The 22414-nt window shown below is 46.2% G+C and overlaps 1 protein-coding gene across 4 annotated transcripts in view; it reads right to left on the bottom strand.

Moving 5' to 3' along the window:
* Window positions 1-22414, bottom strand: part of SGK1 (serum/glucocorticoid regulated kinase 1) — an 82537-nt gene that overhangs the window by 3101 nt on the left and 57022 nt on the right. Inside the window, exons 1-7 of one of the 4 annotated variants that reach the window (XM_050893000.1) lie at window positions 5138-5392; window positions 2275-2350; window positions 1763-1838; window positions 1251-1355; window positions 703-786; window positions 468-599; window positions 71-183 (exon numbers count right to left, since the gene is read on the bottom strand). In XM_050893000.1, the coding sequence (XP_050748957.1) occupies window positions 71-183; window positions 468-599; window positions 703-786; window positions 1251-1355; window positions 1763-1838; window positions 2275-2350; window positions 5138-5369 (818 nt within the window). In that variant the 5' untranslated portion in view covers window positions 5370-5392. Of the gene's footprint in view, window positions 1-70; window positions 184-467; window positions 600-702; window positions 787-1250; window positions 1356-1762; window positions 1839-2274; window positions 2351-2455; window positions 2535-5137; window positions 5393-22414 lie in introns of those variants that run through there. The other 3 variants (XM_050893002.1, XM_050892999.1, XM_050893003.1) reach the window with 3 other exon arrangements.

Below are 22414 nucleotides of genomic sequence, written 5' to 3'. Positions count from 1 at the left end.
CAACTTTTCAATGCTTATTCAACAAAGCATGTGTTTTTTTCAGTCCAACAAACTGAACAAGGTTGCTTACCGATAAACAATGTTCAGGGAGTGCAGGTAGCCCAGTGCACTGGCAATTTCAGCAGCGTAAAATCGGGCTCTTGGCTCCAGGAAGCAACGCTCCCTCTGGAGATGGTAGAACAACTACAGGAGACAGAGAGAACAAAGTTGTGTAAACGGCGCCAAAGCCTGTTAACAATGCACTTAATTAAACTCAACATATACAGCGAGGGAGAACAATAGCAGGAAGTGGCCTAACGATCCTTTGGTAGCTCAAAACTTGGCAGGCTGGAAACATTCAATCTACTAACTTTTCCCCCATGACTTTTCCCCTTGCAACTCTTTTTTATTTAAAAGGAAGGGTGAAAAAGTCTACCCTACCACCATGCACATGATAGGAAATACTATTTCATTTTCTTACTGCTTACCTCTCCACCATTGATGTAGTCTAGGACAAAATACAATTTGTCTGCAGTTTGGAAGGAAAAGTGAAGCCCGACCAGGAAGGGGTGTTTCACATTTTTCAGCAGGACATTGCGCTCTGACATAATGTGCTTCTCCTGAAAACATAAGAAATCATCAATGTTTAGTCCACTTGCTTAGTAATTGCAGTAAAAATATATTTGATGGACATAGCAATGGCATCAGGAAGAAGCAGCTTACCTCCTTCTTCTTCAGGATTGCTTTTTTCTGCAGGACTTTAACAGCATAGAACTGCTCTTCTGCCTTATGCCGTGCAAGAAGAACCTGAAAGAGGATAAAATCCCAGAACTGAGCAATACTGAAATACAGAACGACTTGTGAACACAACTGGAAACAAGCCTTTATGTTAACTGCTGAGCACCACTACATCCTTCTGGCTCAATGTGCAAGCCCTTTGCTGGAAATGCCTAACGCTATTACCACTCTGGCAGATTAATCTAGCCCAAAGTTTTTATGTCTAGTTTCTTTCCCTTCCAAAAGCAAAGTATATATTCTTCCCAGCACCAGTGCACCGCAATCCCTGGCTCTTTTATGACTCTTTCAAACGCAGCACCCTGCTCCTTCTCCCTGCAGCTACACAGGGAGCCACGCACTGCGCAGCAGGACATGCTCAGGTCTGGTTTAAATGACCACCATTTACCAAAGCCACTACAAACCTGACCCTCGGGCATTACATACAAGAGCTGAAGAGTAAATAAATTACAACCAAAAAACGAAGTTAAGCTTACCTTCCCAAAACTGCCTTTTCCAATCACTTTTAAGAAATGAAAGTCTGATGGTTTGGCATGTGGGTTGGATGATGGACCAAGATTGATCTGCTGTGAAGGACTGGGCTAGAAAAATAGATAGAAACGACATTTATTAAAACAGTTTGGTAGTGAGAGTCTCGACAATGTCTCTTTTTTAAAAATATAAATAAAGTGACCTTGAAAATGAAGATTATCACTCTTCTTAGCACTAAAAATTTAATATTGACCTCTACCAGAGATCTTAAAGTATTAAGTATGAGGTCTTAGCCACATTCCATAATGAAGTAACAACTAACAAAGCTTTTTTAAAAACTTCCTCTCTGTGTCGGGAAAAGAAAAAGTTTCAGTCTAATCCGATTACTCTTTTTCCCAGTTACATCAGTGTGCTATGAGCTGAACTAAAGTAACACTCATGATGCTAATTTTGCTACACTTCTATTACTGGCCGATTTGATATTCTAAAAATGCTTCACTGAGTAATATCTACTTACCGGAGGAGAAGGATTAGCATTCATAAGTTCAGGCTCTTGAGGCTGGGAGATTTTCAAGATAGATTGAACTTCAGGGCTGCAAGGATAAGAGCATGCATGATTAGAAGAGCTACCAGAAGCATCAGGCAGATCTTTCCGCCAGAGGGCATGCACGTATCGCGAAAGACGAGTTGTGGTTTGGGCTATTAGAGAAGGCAACTGAAACAATCTATTCAACTTAAGGAGTAAAATTAATCTAGAAAAAGTAAATTCCATCATACAAATAAATGTATTTATACTGTAAGTACAGTCCAAAATAGAGACGGGTCACTAGAAATCCCATCCAACTTATCTCTCCCAAACCCAGCTCACGAAGACTGTTGCCAAGTGAGTAATACCTCAAGATCAATTAACTCTTCCGTAACAGTCATGCCAGAGGCATTACAGTAGGCAAACATTTCTTTTTTAACTAGATCTCGCAATACCTATATGGTATTTGTGACTGAAATCCGGCCAAAATTTCTGATACTTACTGCTTGCATGCATAGGAGTTGGTGGCTATCTTCTGAATGAAGTCGTTCAGCCCCATTCTTCTCTGCTTCATGAAAGCTACAAAAGACAGGGAAAGGAAAAATAAAATCGTTGAGCCATTCTGCCAGAAAAATCACAGCCCCCCCTCCCCGAGCATCCTCACAGAAGCCCCCCGCCGCTCACCGATGAGGATGGCCACCATCCCCCTCATCTTCGAGTAAGTCAAGGTAGGACCAGACGCCTCGGCTGCTTTCACGGTCATTTTGGAGCGAGTCGGGGGTGGCGGGGGGGGGGGGTGGGGTGGGCGCGTAGGTGTGGGGGAGGCGGCGGAATAAATAACGAGCGTACGGCCCCACCGGCTGCCAGCACCGCACTGCCTCGGCGAAGCACCCGACGGCGCTTAAGTGGCGGCGGTGATGGGCGGGACCGGGGCGGGGCGGCGACGCCCGTCCCCCGTCCCCCCCCGACGGCCTCGGAGGCGGCCACCGGCCGCCTCCGAGGCCGTCGGGGGGGGATGGGGGGACGGGGGGAGGACACACGGACACGAGCATCGCCGCCCTTGCCACCACCTTACCTTGGGCGCAACCCCCGGGGGAGCCCCCACAGCATCCCCACCGTGCAGAGCATCCTCGAGCAAACGCATCAAATCCCCCCCCCCTTTTTTTTTGCACAGCAAACTCCCGCATCCCCGTCTCTCTCTGCCCCCTTCTCTCTCTGCCCCCCTTCTTTTCCCGGCCCTTCTTTTTTGCGGTTATATAAAGCTGAAATCTGGCTCTGTCCTGGACCTCTTCCTCAAGCGTGTGTCGTCCCCCCCCCACACACACACCGCAGCCCGCGTCCGCTCCCGGGCCCCGCCGCCCCGGGTGAGCGGCGATAAGGGACCCTGACGTTTCCTTGAAGGAGCCGCAGTGACTCAGGAGAACAAGATTTCCTGCCCGGTTTTCAATAAAACAAACAAATGTCCCTTCTGTGCACTGCCCTGATCCCGGCTGGGACATTACCGAAAGGGAAAAGGAAAAAAACAAAACGAAAACCAACGTCTTTTTTTAATGCCAACAAGGGAAACAAGGGGAAAAAATATCCCAATCCCCTGAACTTGGAGCAGAGCGCAGAGATCTGCTTCTAGAAAAGGTGAGAAGATGACCGAAGACTGCTCAAGTGCAATAAGGGAGGGGAAAAAAAAAAAAAAAAAAGAAGAAAACAGCCCCCCTCCGCAGTTTTTGTTTCCACTGTACACGGTCATTTGGGAACACCGTGTACCGGGACTTAATTGCTCAGTCGCTTCCTTGCGGGTGCACCGGAGGCGCGTCAGTAACGCTGGTGCATGCACGAAGCACAAGGTGAAACGATGCAGCCGGGGACCCTTGCCCGGGGGGCGCAGGCAGGCACGGCGAAAGGTATCACGGCCTCCCCCTCATCCTCCCCCCGGGGCGCATCCCCGCTTCCAGCCCTCGCAGGGGGCAGGCGCGGCCCGGGGGTGCGGGGCTCCTGCGCGCTACATGCGGGTGGAACTTTCCACCCGACGGGGCGTTATTCATGCGCGTCTTTCGCCTTGCTGTCTGAACTAAGGGCGCTGGGCTGCGGCCAGCGGCTCCAGCTGCAACGTGCCCCCGTCCTCCCCCCGCCCGGAGGCCTTTTTTTTTTTCTTTTTTTTTTTTTTCTTCTCTGCACCCGCTGCTACTGCCTCCCCCCGCAACCACAGCCAGCCGCTGGGCGGCATCCCTTGGCAGCTGCCTGTATCATCTGCCTCGGGGGGGGTGGGGGTGGGGGTGTGACGGCAAGCATCCCAGCACAGCAGCCGTCAAAGGCTGCAGCTCACCCTGAGCAGCAAGACGGATGACCTGGAGTACGGAGATAACCCCCGCGAGGTGGGCACAGGTCTTAAAAAGCGCTGCGAAGGCTTTACAGCGAGAGAGCAAAGAAGGATGCTTGCCGGCTCCGCTCGTCTCTGCGCCGAGCCGCCCGCGTCCTGCCCGGAGCGGAGGGGGGCCCTGCCCGGCCCCGCCGCCACGGCGCGGGGGAGTGCAAGGGAGCCGGCGCCAAGGAAGGAAGGGGCGACGGGAGAAGCAAGGAAAAGCTGGCTGCGGCTGGCGGGGCTGTAGCTTCTCCCACTTGTTGCGTTCCCCACTCTGCCGCAAAAACTGCCACTCTCATTAATGGAAACGGAGACCAAAGAAAAAAAACCTGACCAAAAACTAAACCCCAAAACTTGATAGATTGGAATAGGAGCAGCCAGTTTCCTCTGCCCCCTCTGGACTGCTTTCAGAGTGCTGCTGTTAAAAACCACTCGAGACCCGCAGTTCTGAGGGTAACCGGAGTTCCCGTCCCCGCTCGCTGCTCCCCTGGCATCTCCCTCCGGGCGCAACGACGTGGCGCCCCGCAGCCGGGCCGGCGGCTCTGCCTCCCCGCCACACTCGTGCCAGCTGTGTGCAGAGGCAAGCATCTCCCAGCTCCCGGGCAGGCTCCGGCACAGCCTCGCCCTCTCTTCTGCACAACCTGCCAGGGGCTGCAACCCGCTTCCCTCCTCCCCGCTCCGCCGCGGCCCCCCACGCTGCCCGCAAGTGCCCACGGCGCAGCCCGAGCGCGGCCCCTCCGTCGCCCGCCGCTGCCCCCGCTCCGGCCGGTTACACCACCGCCCTCGCCCCCGCTTTGCATCGGTCTTTTTGCAAGGGCTCCGCTGCTCTTGCCAAGTCACCTGGCCCCCTTCCGTGCCAAACGCTGCCCCGGCTGGACCCCGCATGCACCCCTCTGTATGCTCCGGTGCCCCGCTGCGCGGTGGCCCCGCTGCTGGAGAGGTTATTTCCCCCGTGGGGAGCAATTTTCCTGCCAGGGCAGGGCGTCCCGCCGGCAGAGCGGTGAACCCACCTTTCAGCGACGACTTCTCCTCTTTGCCTCTCATCTCGCTCCCTGCCGAGAGCCCGGGCGCGGCGCGGCAGCGCTGAGGCTGTGACTGGGCTCCCGGCCGCCGCTGTAATCCCGAATAACTCCCCTTCCTGGCCGGCCGGCCCGGAGGCAGGAGGGAGGCGGCGAGGGCGGCGAGGCCGGCCGCCGCTACCGCTGACCCGTTTATGGACGCAATATCGAGGGCGGCTGACATGCAGGAGCGTTATAAAGTTCAGCACGGGCCGCCCCGCACACCCTGCCCCGTTGCAACATCGCCCTCAAAATTACTGTAATCAGCGCGCACACGCGCACACAGACACACAACACGCACGGGCAACGGCGGGGGAAGGCGGGGGGGGGGGAAGAGGGGGGGCACTCCGGCCCTAATTGACCTGCCGGCAGCGGCTAACCCTGCCCCACGGAAGGAGGCGCTGCCCACGCTCTCCCCCCCCCCGCCTCCGCCACGGCGCGGTGCGAGCGGCCGCGCACCCACGGCGCGGGTCCTGCGCCCCGCCTCCCCCCCCCCCAAAAAAAAGGCTCCACGCCAGGACGGGCAGAGGCGGGGCGGGGGGCTGCCGCTGCCCGCGGGGGGCGGCGGGCTGCGGCTGCCGGCCGGGCTTCCCCGCCGGCCGGATAGCGCCGGGGCGGGACCGGCGCCCCGCTCCGACCTGGCACCCAGAGCCTTCCGCCGGCAGCGCCCCGGCGGCGCCCCCCCGCCCGCGCGGCTCCGCTCCCCCGCCGCCCGCCACGGCCCGGCCCGGCGCCGCGCACCCCCGGCCGCGCCCCGCCGCGGGAAGCCGGTGTCCCTCCGTCCCTCCGTCCGTCCCTCCCTCCGGCACTCACCTGCCGGCTCCCGCAGCCGGCAGGGCCCTCGCCCCCTCCCCGCGCTGGAGGTGCCGCTCGTCCTCTGGCCCGGCGGCGGGCGCTTCACAGCACGGACGTTTTTGATGTGGAAGGGAGGAATTCCTCCCAAGGGGCGAATTATTATTATTTACAATTCACGCGGCGTTTTAAAGTCATGAGCTGGGTTTGGCTTAAAAGCCTGAGTGTCTTAAAGTTGCGTTTTAAAACTTTTCTCTACAACGACAGCGGCGAACATGTTAACAGTCGAAACGGGCGAGAGAACACAAGCAAGGAAAAGGTACCCAAAGATCCCCTTATTCGAAACCCAAGTCTTATAGAAAAGCATCAGACATTGTGAAAGTCTCAATAAATTGCAAGGGTTCACATCAAGAATTTGTACAGTCAGTGGGTTAGGAGTGTACAGCTAAAAAGTAAATACAAGAGAAGAATCAAAGATTACAGTGATGTTTCACACTTATGTTACTTTTCTCCCTCAGGCTAAAATTTTGGCAAATTGTCCTGAACTTCTAGATTAATAATTTTTCAAAGTAAAACGAATAAAAATAAAGTAGGAGGTGGACATTGAAAGTAAAAAGGAAGGGGAGACTCCACACAAGGAGTATTAAAAGTTATAGAACTCCTTGCCCCAGGATGTGTGCACACCAAAAGTATGGACGGGTTCAAGAATGCCTGGACAAATCAATAGAAAAGAAAAAAGAGATTTGACTACAAAGGCAGCATGTCTGACCTGGAATGTTCCTGGACCACGAATTCCTGGGAGCCAGGGCTGTTTTGGGGGCAAATCACTGAATAGTTGCCTGTTCTTGCCCTCTCCCTTAGCACTGTTAGCTGGTGCTGATAACCCAGGCTGACTTACATAGAGCTTGGGCCCATACCTTCATTCTGATAGTCTTATATTGCACTTCTGAGTGGCATGATACTGTTTTTTTTAGTCACAGAGTTTAGCCAGCTCACAAAACCCCAGGAACTGCTGCTTACTGGCAAGAAGAAAGAGAACTGATTTGATTTGTAACCTAATGTAAAGCATTTGACTCTGCCAAATAACTGTATTCCATGTAAAAGTAGCACTAGGTAAACAGATGCTCGTCAAGCTCTTCACCATGCCAGCATCCAAACCAGGGCCCCACTGCTGGGCTGTGAGAGATGTAGAAAGACACAGACTCTGCCAGAACCGTGGGTGACCTAGGCATAAGGGCAGAGCAGGCACAACATGCTGGCTTACCGGTATGGGTAACCCCATGGTCCTGCTGACGCAGAGATTGGGACATGCCCAACATAAAGCCAGGAGGGATGTGATTCAATTTATCTTGAAGAATGAACACACGCACATCACTAGTGTGGGCCTGTGTTGGCTAATGCAGTTCAAAGCACCTTCAGCAGTAGCTGGGCTGTGGAAATTTGTCTCCCTAGAGAAGTCTCGCTGCTTGGAGGGTTTCTTCATCTGCAGTGGACAGACAGATGCTAGTCCTGCCTGACAGTGTTTACAAGACACACACACACTTTTCCCTCTTTGCCCTCCAGGAAGGCCAGAGGCTTCAGCAGCCCATATGGTAACTGGAATTTGTGAGCTCTCTTGCTCTGATTCTGTCCTGGTTCTCATTGTCCACTGCGGAGGAAGATTTATGAACGTAATTCAGTGCCTCCATCCTTCAGGAATTAGATTCTCTGATAGCTTCTGAACTTCAGTTTGGCAATGAATTCAATGCTGAATGAATGAATTCCTGCTTACTTATCTTGCTGAATCAAGACCTTAGGATGCAGCAGGTTGAACTGTTCCTAGAATTACTTGGCTGACTCTGGAAGGAAGCTCCCCCAAATTCTGCAAATATTTTCAGCAGTATTTGGCTTTGGGTTAATGAAACAAAGATGGAATTCAAGCCTAGGACTGCAGGAATGACATAGCCCCCAAGTGCAAAAGGCGATGGCGCTCCTAACAGCATCTGTCTTCTGAAGCAAAATCTCAAAAGCTTTTATTTTCCTCCTGTAAATCCCCAACAAACAAGTTCTTGTCTCTGACCTTGTAATTGAGTTTCATGTGCAATAGTCAAAACTTTCAGTCAAGACCTTCAGGCTGCCCCCACAAATGATGTCTACAAGTAGCAGCAAATAGATAAGGAACTGAGTAACAGCTTCAATAACAACCCCAACAGAGATTTTAAATCAGGAGCTTTCAAATGCTGTCAACAGGTCTGCTAGACATTGTTCTGACAGGAGGTTTATTGACTGAAGACCCTATTGATCTGGAAACATCTAATTGATTTCAGTGTCGTATTTTGCCAAACACAAATTTGGAACATCTTTTATTTCCCTTTCTGATGCTTACAGAGCAGGTTTACTGCTTTGTCAATAAGAGGCTTTAGTGCCAAGGGATTACGCTCACAGGATCACAGAGTGATGCAGGGCTGTACTGAGAAAAAAGTAACTCCCGTCCTTGTAGAAAGCAGTGGAAAATTACAGCATCCTTTAGATGCACTGACCTCTAGTTAAAATAGCTGATAAATGATGCCCTAACTACCATTTTAATTCCAGCACACTGATTTGAGTCTAACGGCGTTGCTGTCACTGCGACTTCATGAGCAAATGTTGCAGGTGTTTCAGCCCGTAGCAGCCGGAGAGGGGTGACTGCAGAAGAAGCACATTTGTATGCCTTCCTCTGAGTGTGCCCTCCCTCCCGATTAGTGTAAGTCCTTGCAATATTGTGTAGCCTCTCTAGCTTAGAGTCCTCATAAAATCAAGTTGGATGACAGACATTTGAATTCATTATTGTTGTTATGAACTTAAAATAATGTGCTGTGACTGCACAGAGTTTGGTATTATCAGAACTGAATAATGTTAGTATGGTAAAGGAGGTGAAAACATAAGATGGAAAAGTGATAAAAAAAGGCTCGTGAGTAAAATGCAGATTCTTAGTGATGCTATGAATTCGGTCTGCTGGTCTCCTTTGGTCACAAGGTAGCCTAACGTGAGGAGCTGGTACGTGCTCCAGAATGAATAGTGTAAGCATGCACTGTCTGCTGACTCTGGCACTCAGATTTTCCTTCCAAAACTTTAGCTTTTGAAAGATAATAGCAGAGATGGATTTAGGCATTTTCTATCAAGGACATAATCTGAACAAGTTTCCCTGTACCTCTTGCTTGAACATATGTGCTAAAATACAAATTATAGCTGATCTAACCTAGCTATCAGGTCATCTCTCTCTCCCTTATCTCTTCATCTAGTGTTCCACGAGGTGTTTGCTACCATGTTATCTCAATGCCTTTTATGTGTATACAAAACCCCCATCATCACCATTGTAGTTCATTATCTTAAAAGAAAGATCTCTTTAAGCCTGTAAGCCCTCCAGCAACCTTGGAGTTAAGGCACCAAATGCTGTAAATAGTGAGCAAATTAGTCAAAGAGAGGAATTTTTGCTAGACAGAAGTTCAGCTGGCTGCTAACTCAAAACAACGACTTGGATTCTCGGAGATGAATTGGATATGGAAACAGAGGCCTGCTAAAGGGAGGCTCACACTGTCAGGTCTTAATGCTTTTCCTCTTGGTGATACCACCATGTCTCTTGCCATTATGTTGACTGCTTTAATATTCCTTATTATTTCTAGAAGATTTTCTTTCAGGAAATGTAAGAGGCTTCCTGGGCAGAAGGATGAAAAACATGCACGCTAAACAGGGCTTTATCTATAGGAATTTCTCTCTAGTGATCTATAATTTTAGGACATATTTGCCACAGTTATCTGGGTCCGTTGCTTTCAGTGGGATTATTACAGTATTGCTGAGGGCAGACTATTTAGTCTAAGCTAGAGAGTGAGGGAAGAAGTCTTAATTTGCCCTAGGTAACTGGTCCAAAATGGAGTCAAAATATTTCTATATTAATTCATAATATATTTACCCTTCTTCAGATTTGGCATTTGAGTTAGGCATATAGTCACCAAAGTACCCTCCTTGGTCAGAAGAGACAAATAAGCACCCTGGAAGCAACTCAGTGCATCTGTGGCCTGAATGAGGCAGTGTCTAATGTTTAGTTGAAGGAATTTGGGCCTGAAACCCACAGATAGGTAGAGGCTTTTTTGAATTACAGGTGATTTTTTTTCTTATTTCTGAAGCTTCACATGTAAAAGAACTGGAATTACTTTAGAGGATCATATTGTCAACACACCCTGAGAAAGCTAGCAATTTTTTTCCTGACTTATATATATTTATATAAAAAGATAAAATCTTAGGGCAAGTTTAAATACCATACGTGATAGGCAGAGACTCCTGACCTGGCTCAGTCCAGTCTAGCTATGGACCTGAAGAAGACTTGTAACATTGGTATAAAGCTCCATAGTGCTCCTCAAGGATGAATTATACATCTTGGCTTCCAGCTAGTAGCCCTGTGTGGTTCTGTATTGTGCTGGATAGACGAGACATACCAGCTTTCTTGAAATTAGTTGACGTTATCTTGCCTTGCACTGTGCCTGATACCATCTCAGAGAGATGTGAAAGTATTAGTTCTATTTTATAAAAGTGGGAATTAAACCACAGGGTAGACAATGTGTCTCATCTGAGGGAAGTCTGTGGCAGAACCAAAAATTAAATGCAAAGTTAACTTTCTCCCATTCTAATAACTGGACTAAGATTACTGTACAGCAATATATATTCCATATCTGCCAACCTCATTCACGTAATTACATGTGTTGTAAACAGACAACTTAGGATAGCAAGAGCCAGAGCAGGCACTGCAGGCATCTGCTGTACCTTGGTGGAATCCTCCCTAGATATCTGATATTACTATAGCCCTGGTTCCCTTCCCAGCAGGAGCTACCAATCACAGTGAAAAATGTGGGACTTGGAAACACTGACACCTAAAAGGTTGCGATTCAAGAAAGGACCTGAATCCAGATTTGTGGGGAAGGGAAGGAAGTATAACTGTATCCACATTGAACTGGCAACTGGTAGCATCACCTGCCACCGTCCAACATGTTGGAAATGCCAGGAGAGTGCTTTTCCCACAGCACACGATCACCACAAAGAATATTACTGTACGACAGAAAAGTCCCACAGCTGTTTCACAGGCAGACACAGAAAGAAAAAGCCACAAACATCTGCAGCATTAATTTCTTTTTTTCACTTCCAGATGCTATTTTCAAACCTGTTCAGTCATTCACTGCACTGTGAATCTCTTTGTAGTATTCCAATTAGTCCAAATTTTTTTAACACCTTAAGCCCTAAACTGAATTGGCAACCTTTGATATGGGTTTCATTTACTTTGATAGAAACTGCCTTTACTTTTTTGTAAATGCTTTACGTGATTCCACAAAGAAGAGCTTAACTTCAGGCAGCCAAGCTCAAATGTTTTGGCCATAGGTTTACTAGACTTCAGGACCGAAAGGAGCTGCTAGAACATCTAGCCTGGCTGTCTGCGTAACACAGACTTGCATTTGCTGCTACGTACATCAGGTCCAACAACTTTACCTCTGAGCTTTCTTGTCTCTTCCTCTTAACTCAAGCTCGACTATCTCAAAATTTTCATCCAATTCAAGGATAAGAATCAGGAGGTTTTGACAAGCACAGACGCCCACCCATGCATAACCATGCAATAGACCACAGGCTGTGAGTATATGGCCTTTCCAGCCTTCAGCAAGGGCTTCATTGCCCCAGTGCGTCTGCATCTGCTCATCAGCACCCACATGGTGGGTGTTACCAACCCTTGGATCAGCTGGCAGATCTCCATGTGGGAGCTCCCACTAACTCGCATTAGTCAGCCAGGTGATGGGCACCTGGGCACAGCCTCTTCGGCTGGCACAGCTGAAGCTGGAGGCAGATGTGTAGCCCAGCCTGCTTAGTCAGTGCGCAGGGCAAACAGTAAGGGTAGTACCACTGATCTTACACACATTGGCTGCATTGTTATTTTAACCTCGTAAAAAAAGGATACACATTTGCAAGTGTGCCATGCTCCAAGTAGTTGCTGATACTTCTGTAATGCTTCCCATCAGAACCTTATAACGCTGTGCCTTTTTTCAGAAAATATTTGTGTACAGAAATGGGGAAGAGCAGGTCTAGCATATTGGATTACTGGCGAATGCATTGTGACTGGTACATAATTCTCAGCATGACATTACTCTCTATACCTGCAGTGAGATGAACGCAACACTTCTCTGCCTAGCTGAATGTCATGCATTGATCTTTCATACAAGACAGGCTTAATAATGCTGTGGAATATGTTTTTCAGGGAAAAAAATAATAACAGGAGAAAGAGAATCAACCGCCTCCATGTATTTTTAATAGAGCGTCAGAAAAATTAACTCCCGGAACTCTGGCGTGTTGCAAACACATCTCAGCCTGCTGCAATACAGGAAACATTACTAAGCAGTTCATATTTTGTTGACAGTGGAGTTCTTTAGAAATACAGATAAAGGTCCAGGTGAAGAAATTGAAGCACAAAGAGGTTAAGCAAAGTACTGTCCAGTGAGAGAGAGGATTGAAAACAAGACTTTTGGCCTTTGGTGTTGTACCACTTGTGTAGACAGATGAACCACTGAGGGCAAATATACAGTTTAAATACAGAAAGGCTATGCACAAAGTAGCTGCCAATGGCAGCGTTAGTCACTTGCAAAGCATAGCAATGAGAACTTCTGTACAGTTATAGGGAATTGTGTTACTAGTGCTATTATTCATGATTTTCACTTAGCAATGGTTTTCTCTTACACATGTTTTTATCCAGAGCTCTTTAAACCCTCACACAGGCAAATATTAACAGTGACATTTTAAAGAATGAAGAGATGGGGAAGTTGGATGACTTGGGTCATTGTCATATGATGAGGCTGAAATAGAAGAAACATTTTGTAGGGCTTGTGATTTTCAATCCCATGCTCAACTCATTGGACATATAGCCCACCTCTGACAAGGCAAAAATTGACAACAGTTTTGTTCATTTAGTGACTGACCCAGACTGACTGACTGAGTCAAAACAGTGGTTTAAATCACAGCTATTGGACTCTGAATCAGAATCAAATGCCGTCTTCTCCCAAGTTCCATGAGGTTTGCAAATAACACTCTAGTTTTGACCTGTTCTGCAATTTTGAGATTCTTGGTGCTTTTTACAGAAATGACATATAGGCAGACAAGGAGGAGAGAAAGGAAGGGAATTTCTCAGAAAGGAAGAAAATCTGTTTGTGCCAGTGTTTGAGATATGAAAGTATAAAATGCACAATAAGCTGCATATGCCAGATTCAGCTGAGTAGTAACTCTGTATCTGCATAATCCTTTTTTGATTTCACTATACGTGCTTCAAAATGGATAGTACATAGTAGTAAAGTATGCTCAGCTTTGTCTGGAGATAGCACTCTGAAGTATTTTTTATGGACCACGTTTTTCTCATCTTTAGTATTATGTATACATATATATTTGTTGCTGTGATGGTGTTTTTCATTTAATATATATTTATTCTATCTTGTTTAACTTTTCTAATTTGAACAGCGTACACAGAACTTATAACTCTTTCATCTAGTCTCAGGTCACACTGATGAAATATCTGTAATCACTCAAGCCCGAGAGCATTCACCCTGGTTATTTCAAGTATATTTGTCTTTACGTGCTGCAACTGCAACTAGTAAACTTCCAAGTCACTTTGGCTGTGTGAGCTGAGTCATAGAATAATATAAAAGGACTTCTATTCATGCATTTGTGCTCACAGGAACATACTTATATGTACAGTAATGACTAATGAACTAGTGAACACATTTGTCAAAGAGCTTAATAGGAAAATGTGATTTGTTCTTGGGGGGGAAGGCTGTTATGATGTTAGAAACTGTGAGAACCAACATTAATTCATTAATATAATGAGTGTTTTTTCTTTATACACATTTTTATTCTCAGATGTGGTGTTTTTAAATATTGAAGAATATTATAAGCCTGAGACATCAGGTCCCACTTTGTTGTGTAAGCCTATTTGTGGCTGCCAGGATAGGAAATAAACTTCTCTGAGCATTTCTGAGTATCTTGTGTCTTGCCCTTTAACAGTCTCTCTCAAATCCTGTTAATTCATGGATTACTTAGGTTTTTGGAAAACTATCCATGGACCACCTTGTCCAGCACAGCTATAAGGTTTAAATTCACAAAAAACTATAATGAAGCTAAGCTTTGAGTGTTCACTCACTTGCCTTTTTTAAGAATGTTTTGAGAATATTATTACTTTTATTTCTGTGGGTTTTTTGCTTGACTGAAAAAAAAATTGTGACTATTTTTCAGGTCACCATCTGATGTTTAATGGACTACCAGTACTGCCACAGGTTGAGAAACACCTCTGTGTGGTATCTGACACTATTACTGGAGAGGAGATCCTGGGCCAAGTGGACCTTTGATTGGACCAAAGTGGCAATTCAAATGCTCTTAAAGCAATTTAAGATTGCTAAACAGATTAAAAACTATTTTATCAACATATTGCAGCTATTGACTTGTAAAAGGTCCTCTGTCATCACTCACTATCATTTTCCCGGATATGAAAATCTTTAAATAGATTTCAAAATCACATTTTACTTTGAATTGGCTCCGCAGGAAGAAAAACAGGCTTCCAGGCCGTACACCATCATTCATGAGCATGGCTCAGCATCCTGACACTTCTGCAGGGCTGGCTTACAAGAAACGTGGAACAGTTGAGATGCTGAATTCTTTTCACAACACGAAATGTTTAGACTGCTAGGAAAGAAAAAAAAAAGGGAACTGGTGTGGGAGTGCGTGGGGAACTCCATATAGAAAGAGGAAGTATCGTGTGACTGATCAGGAAATGGGTACAAAGCATCTGTTTTGGTAGTATTTTCACTTGTTTTGGGGGCATTTCCATAGCAAACTGGAATCTGGCCCTGCGTGTAGGTATTACTTCACTCCGGAGCGAAAGGCAGGCACTAATTTGGAGCGAAACACAACAGCTGTCAGCATGAGCGCATAGCAACACGGCACAACAGCTGAAGGCAGGTCACACACAACACAACATCCCGCTGAAACTGCAGAGAGTTGTAGAGCCATTCTGCACTGCAAGAATCGCAAACAACGCTCTGACTTCTATAAAAATGAGAAAGCTATATTCCAGGCTGTCTTTTCTGATGGGAATTGGTTCTCTTTTGCCTCCAAAGACTCCGGGATACAGTCCCATCTGTGCTACAAAAACTCCAGGGAAGTATACAAGGCAGCAAGGTGCGAACACAATGAAAACTCCTTCTGATCCTGCCTGGCAAGGCACTTCTTTACCATGCACAGATTTGACAGGAGAGAAGTTTAACCCTCATCTTTCCAAAAACATTGGCTGGTGTGGAGTACACTGCCAACCCTCGTGATGTCAGGGCTGTTTGCTCCTTTGGTTTTGTCATGTGATTTTAAATTTCTTTTTTCCTAGAAGCCAAGTCCAAAAATATGACAGTTTTTCTTGTGTGAAGTGAAGTTCTGCTTATGCATTAGCTCTTGAGCAAGTTGTTGTTAGTCAGATCTTTGCAGAGTTGTGGGGAGAGTAGTGTACTGCCCTCAATGCAATGAAGTCATTTTTAGAGGAAGTCCTTGTATGGACAATTTATTCATTGTTTTGGAAGACTTCAAATAGCATTTCCAGGAGGACCAATTCAAATTCCAGATTTGGTTCTCCTTATTCAGTCATTCCTCAGTCAGCTGGGAGGCAGAGACAAGCTTGGATATGCTGGTGCAAGTGGGCAGCACAGAAAGCTGAGACAAAAACCCTGACAGAGGGTATTTTGGACCTCCCCCTCCAAGACAGAAATGTAATGCTCCTACAGAGTTATAAAGGGACTGAAATAAATGAAAGATATATTTCAAGGGCTGTCATGGTAAAGCTCCTGAGCAACATGTTCAGTGAGATGTAGAGTGAGGCAATTATTTGGAGGACTCTTTGCCATTGGCTTTTCCCTCTCTGGAGAATGAAACTTGTTAGCTTAAATGATTTCAAACATGACCCATCCCCATTTGCTAAGTAGATCATATTAGTCTACATTTGTCCTGGATCACAGTGTAACAATAGTGACAGGGCATAATTTTCTGCACTGCTCCCTTGCTCTTCTTTTTCAGCCTTGTTTTTCCTCTGTCTTCTTTCCATCCTTTCCACTACTCCTCAGAGTCATCTTTTTTCCTTAATCTGCTTCTGCATTTCACTTTCTTTTCTCCCTCAGGCCTTTCTTTCTTTCTTCCTGGCTGCTTCGAGTTGAAGCCAGCGCTCTGAAAGCAACATCATCAGCTACAGTCACCTTCAGAGGAACATCATGAGTTCAAAGTCATCTTCAAAATTATTTCAAGTGAAAAAGATCACTTTCTCGCATTTTTATTTGATAAGGTGGAGTCAAATAGAATATGGAAAACTGTGCACAGTTTTGGCCACCCACTTCAAGAAGGATGTCAAGAAACTGGAGAGAGCCAGAGTGGAGGGCTACCAGAATGGTCAGGGGTCTAACGCAGAGGACCACTGAGGAGAAGCTTGTGTTGGGTTGGTGTAGCAGGGGAGGGGCTACAGGGGTGGCTCCTGTGAGAAGCTGCTAGAAGCTTCCCTGGCTCCAAACTCGGACCCACCTCTGGCCAAGGCTGAGCCCATCAGCAACGGTGGTAGTGCTTCTGTGACAGCATATTTAAGAAGGGGAAAAAGACTCCTGAGGGAGAGAGTAAGATGGAGGAGGAAGAAAAAGAGGAAGAAGAAGAAGAGCTACAGTAAAAAAGAGAGGAGGAGAGGAGGAAGAAGATGGGAGAAGAAGAAGAAGAGGAGCTACAGTGAGGAGTGGGATGTGAGAGAAACAACCATGCACACACCGAGGTGAGGGAAGAAGGAGAGGGAGGAGGTGCGCCGGAGCAGAGATTCCCCTGCAGCCCGTGGTGAGACAGCAGGCTGTCCCCCTGCAGCCCATGGAGGTTAACGGCAGAGCAGAGGTTCCCCTGCAGCCTGTGGAGGACCCCACACTGGAGCAGGTGGCTGGGCCCGGAAAAGGCCATGACTCTGTGGGAGAGCCCATGCTGGAGCAGTTTGCGGAAGACTGCAGTGCGTGGAAAGGACTTGAGTTGGAGAAGCTCATGGAGGGCTGACCCCCGTGGGAGGGACCCCACGCTGGAGCAGGGGAAGAGTGTGAGGAGTCCTCCCCCTGAGGAGGAGGGAGCGGCAGAGACAATGTGGGATGAACTGACCGCAGCCCCCATTCCCGCTCCCTGTGCCGCTGGGGCGGAGGAGGTAGAGGTATCGGGAGCAAAGCTGAGCCCGGGGAGAAGTGAGGGGCGGCGGGAAGGTGTGTTTTTAAGATATGGTTCTATTTCTCATCATCCTACTCTGATTTGGTTGTTAACAAATTAAATTGGTTTATTTTTCCCCCAAATCAGGTCTGTTTTGCCTGTGACCATAAGTGGTGAGTGATCCCTCCCTGTCCTTGTCTCGACCCACGAGCTTTTTGTTGTATTTTCTCCTCCCCATCCCACCGGGGGGGAGGAGTGAGCGAGCGGCTGCGTGGTGCTTTGTGGCCGGCTGGGCTTAAACCACGACAAGACTGAAGAGCTGGGCTTGTATAATCTGATGAAGAGGAGGCCAAAGGCAGTTGAACAGCAGCCTATGACTTCATGACGAGGAGCTACAATGACACCGGAGCCAAACTCTTCTCAGTGGTAACAGAAGGTGCAAGAAGGGGCAATGGCAGCAAGATGAGTGTTCAGCTTGGACATTAAGAAATAAAATGCCCGCCAGGAGGGTAGTGCAGCCTGAGAACAGGCTTCCTTGAGAGCTGGAGGAAACCACGTCCCTGGAGGTTTCCAAGCCTCAACCAGACAAAGCCACGCTGACCTGCTCCAGTGCTGGCCATGGTCTGGCCTTGGGGTGGGATGGGTGACCCACAGGGTCCCTCTGAACATCACTGTAACACTGCAAAATCATGTACTTGTCCTCTCAAAACACTTAGTGTAGAGTTTGCCATGCTGTCCCTCAGCCAGTCCCTACTGAACTGGAAGAGGAGGAATTTTTTTTTTTTTTTTTAAAGGAAGGATAATATAAACCAACCTGAACAGTTATGGTAATTCTGGCATAAGTGAAATATTTGTGAATACCTGTAACCCTTGCTTTAAACTGAATGTATTTCATGCAGACAGTGTCCCTTCAGTTTTCACTGCCTTTCAAAATTCTACGTTCTTGCGGGCACTGGAAGATGTGCAGGCAGAGTGCAGTGCTGAAAGCCTAGCAAACATGTGCCCAGCAGAGCAGAACCTGTAGGTTCTGTGGTTAAAACTGTGTTGCAATTCTGATACATCTGTCATGTAACAACAGACGTAAGAGGAAAAAGTTTGTGCGGACAGGGAAGTATCTCCATCCCCCAGTCAGGCTGTTCCTGAGCTACAGTCTGATTCTAAAGTAGTCCTGCAGATGATGTCATATTTCATTTTAAAGGATATGTATAGACCCCAGGGCATGGTAGGTCACCCTGTGTTAGAACATACACTCTCTGTTCTACAAACCAGTGTATTTGTTTTTAGGTAGGCAAGTAGCCTCCTTAGTTTTAGTGGGATGATTCACATCCATGTGATGATGCATACGTGTGTTTATAGAATAAAAGTTCTTTATTTGTTGTTTCAATATTTATGACTTTTCTCTGAGTTATTCTAATGAAATCTTTGTTCAATTCCCCGCCCCCCCCCCCCCCCCCCCCCCCCCCCCCCCCGGGCTGTCCACAGGCATCCCATGCTTTTTGTGGCGAGGTGTTTCTTTTACAGTTTCTAATTCCTTCTTATGAATAAGTTCACTTATTTTTACTGGTGTGCTTGAAATACTTTGTTTAGGACATAGGTTGTAAGCCACAATCTTGCATTTGCTACGATTACTTTTAACATACTTGCAAACTTAATTTTTTGTGCAGCTATATTAAAAGCAACAGCAATTTTCCATCTGTTTTCATTTGCAGTAAATGAGTTTATGCTGCTGTGTTTTAGGCAGACAAGAGCTTGTCTTCTTCAGTAATTATCTCCAGACAATGCTGTTTGAATGATGTGATAGGCTAAATGAAAATGATAGCATATCTCAGGTAAACTAAGCAATTTCATTCCAACATATTAAAGTCTGATTGTAGTAAAAGGTTTTGAATTCATTTCCCTAACTGCTGAACTGATATTCACAAATTGCCTTCTGAGATGTACAGTGACAAAGCAGATATAAGTATCTCCTTGAAACTACGGAGGGTATCAAGGAATGATATGATTGTTGACATCATTTAAAATGAATCCTTTTTCATACCAGCGACTAGGATCACACCCCTTACTCCTCTGGTTCCTGAGAAGTGGGAAGGTTTTTGAGGCTTTAATACAGTCATAGACATCAGTCATTGCTACATTTTACATGAAAAAGTTTAAAACATAGTTTCTTCTCCACATGAACAGAAGCCTTCCACCTCCTGTGTAGGAGCTGGAGAAGCAGTAGGTTTCTTTGAGAAAGCTTCCCCCTCTTTCCTAAGGCAATCAGTCTGGGGGCAGCCACCTCTTTGCCTAGGGCCTTGAAAGGTAATCGGGATAATGCATAGCAAGCCTTAGTTAGCCCTTCTCTCTTCTAAAACACATTTACCTCCGAGTATTTACATCAGTGTGAAAAGAATTAAATGTCTCCTCTGTCAGACTGTTCTGTTATGGGATCCATTTCTGCTATGTGATGGTAAGGGCTGATGAATCCGGACATGCCGCTACATGGTACCGTACCTTGGTTAGGGTTCCCCCTTTCTGGACAAACCTCACCCTTTGAGAAGTGCGGTCACACAGATTTCTCTTGCAAAATATACTGCAGAAAAATATAATACAGAGAGACCTTGCGCTACCATTACAAAAGAAAAAAATTTTGTCTTTTTTGTCTTTTTTTCTTTGTAAGGAAGCAACATGGGCACATGCCCAATTTCAAGGTCACTTTTAGAAACAACAGCAAAAATTACAGAAAATTATAGCAACTGAGTATTTTCCTGTTTCTGTTGGGACATCATTCAATATGGCTTTTTTAATTAGCTTTTTTTTTATAGCCACTTCTTTAAGTTTATTTCAATGTCTATAAAATACATAGCAAGAGTTCTTCTTGGGCAGGAGCCAAGCAATTCAAACGAACAACCAGGAGACTCCTGATACTCAGCTTCTCTTCTGTGCCACATTTTCCTAGAGCTTTTCTCTATTAATCTTGCAACAACCCGTGGTTCTGTGTGATTGTCCTGGTTTCAGCTGGGATAGAGTTAATTTTCTTCTTAGTAGCTGGTAGTGTTTTGGATTTAGTGTGAGAATAATGTTGATAACACGCTGATGTTTTAGTTGTTGCTAAGTAGCGCTTATCTTAAGCCAAGGACTTTTCAGTTTCCCATTCTCTGCCAGCAAGCAGGTGTGCAAGAAGCTGGGAGGGAGCACAGCCAGGGCAGCTGACCCAGACTAGCCAAAGGGATATTCCATACCATAGAACATCATGCTCAATATATAAACTGGGGGGAGTTGGCGGGGAGGGGCAGATCGCTGCTCGGGCGTCGGTCAGCAGGTGGCAAGCAATTGCATTGTGCATCACTGTTTTGTTTTTTTTTCCTTTTTTTCCCTTCTTTTTTTTGTTATATTCCTTTTCATTACTATTATTATTATGATGATACTTTTATTATTATTATTGTTAGTATTACATTTTACTTTAGTTATTAAACTGTTCTTATCTCAACCCACGAGTTTTACCTTTTTTCCCGATTCTCCTCCCCATCCCTCTGGGAGCAAGAGGGAAGTGAGGGAGCAGCTGTGTGGTGCTTAGCTGCTGGCTGGGACCACGACAGTGATTTATTGCTTAGCTGCATAACTGCACAAAAGTGTTGTGGATGATGCCACTTGTACTGGTCTTCAAAAACATAACACTCTCCTATAAGGCCTGGAGTTCTTTTCACTGGCAAGACTCCAGGTAAAAGGGCTTTCCATTAGGTCTTGCCAGCCAAGATGTGGATCCCTGCTGGGGAAACAGGACCTCAAACAGAATAGAGCTGCAGTTTGGATACTGGCTGGAAAATACATGGTGGTGAAGGAAATGTTCCTTCTGGCACCTGGGAGAGCAATGGATGTGGTGCCTCTTCATCACTCTGCTGTTTTCTCTGGTGGCCTCTTTTCTATCCCCTTGCCTTCCCGTACCTTAATCCTCCACTACTGCACCAATGTAGCAGTTCCTCTAGAAATCTCACCTACTGCCACACTCTGGAAGAAAGCCCTCCAGGGCCCTGGCTTGGCTAATTTGGTGCTGGCCTCCTTCACCATATTCTGTGGTATGTCAGGTGCCAGATTTATAACTCAACAGAACAAGAAGCAAATTAAAAAAAAAAAAAAAAAAAGAATTAAAGAGTACAAATACTTAGCTCTGTGTTATATCTGCACAGGCTCTCCAAGAAAATGGGACTCCAAGGATAATAACATAATGCTTGGAAAAAGGACAGAAAGGAGCAGAGGGGTACTGAGGAATCCCCACCACTGAAGATTTTTAAGAAGTTAAACCCAGCTCATCTAGCATTCCTTCATAGTCAAGGGAGAGAAAAGGACACAGATAGGGACTGATTCTTCTCCTCCTCAGACAGGAGTTCTCTTGTAGGTCAGAAAAACAGTGGCCGTTCCTCTCCATTCATTGCCACAAAAAACAGCATGACAACTTGTGACACCACCACGCCCTTTGCAGTGGTCTGAAGTCAGGTGAGATTATGGTTTTGGTTTGTATTTGAGAAAAATGCTTCGGAGCTACAAGTACTGGGAACACAACTTTTCACCAAAAATTTAGAATGGGCGGTCACCACAGACCTTCCAAATTGCAGCATCCAAGCCACCATAGAGCCCTGCTTGCAGCCTGACACTGATGGCTGCAGATCAGCGCAAGGCTGTCCTGCAGGTAAATCTGGAATGACTTCACATGTCTTCAACCCAGACTGTTACATTTCTTTTTTAGTGCAAGTTCAGTATGACACATAGAGAGACATTTATATTAACTGCAATTAAGCTCTATTAGACCTTTGATCTGCTACCATGTTGTAGTGTATAAATGAATACATTAAAGCAAAAATAAAATGTCAAATAATTATCTTCTGTAAGTTGCAAAGCTGAATTTCAAGCTGTGCCTTTAGAGCAGTTTCATCACATTTTTAATTGAGCTAGCTTTTGTGTCAGGAAAAAGAACTTTATTGGAAAAGATGAGGGAAAAGTAGAACAAAAGCTGATGTTTCATTAAACTGAGAAATGCCACGGGCTTGAAATTGTAATCTTTAAAACTTGTGTATTAGGAAATCAAATTGTTAGGTTTTGGGAAGTAAAGCCTTAGTTTTCTCAAGGAGACACACATTGGCAAAAAAAAATACCAAGGCTGGTTTGGAGATGAATTTAAAAAAATATTGTGTTGAAAGGACAAAATTAGCCAAGTATGATGGTCAGCTGGTG

Source organism: Gymnogyps californianus, chromosome 3 (genome assembly GCF_018139145.2).
Source record: "Gymnogyps californianus isolate 813 chromosome 3, ASM1813914v2, whole genome shotgun sequence".
NCBI lineage: Eukaryota > Metazoa > Chordata > Aves > Accipitriformes > Cathartidae > Gymnogyps > Gymnogyps californianus.
The sequence above is the reverse complement of the archived record's forward strand: the minus strand, read 5'-3'. Positions and strand labels throughout refer to the sequence as shown.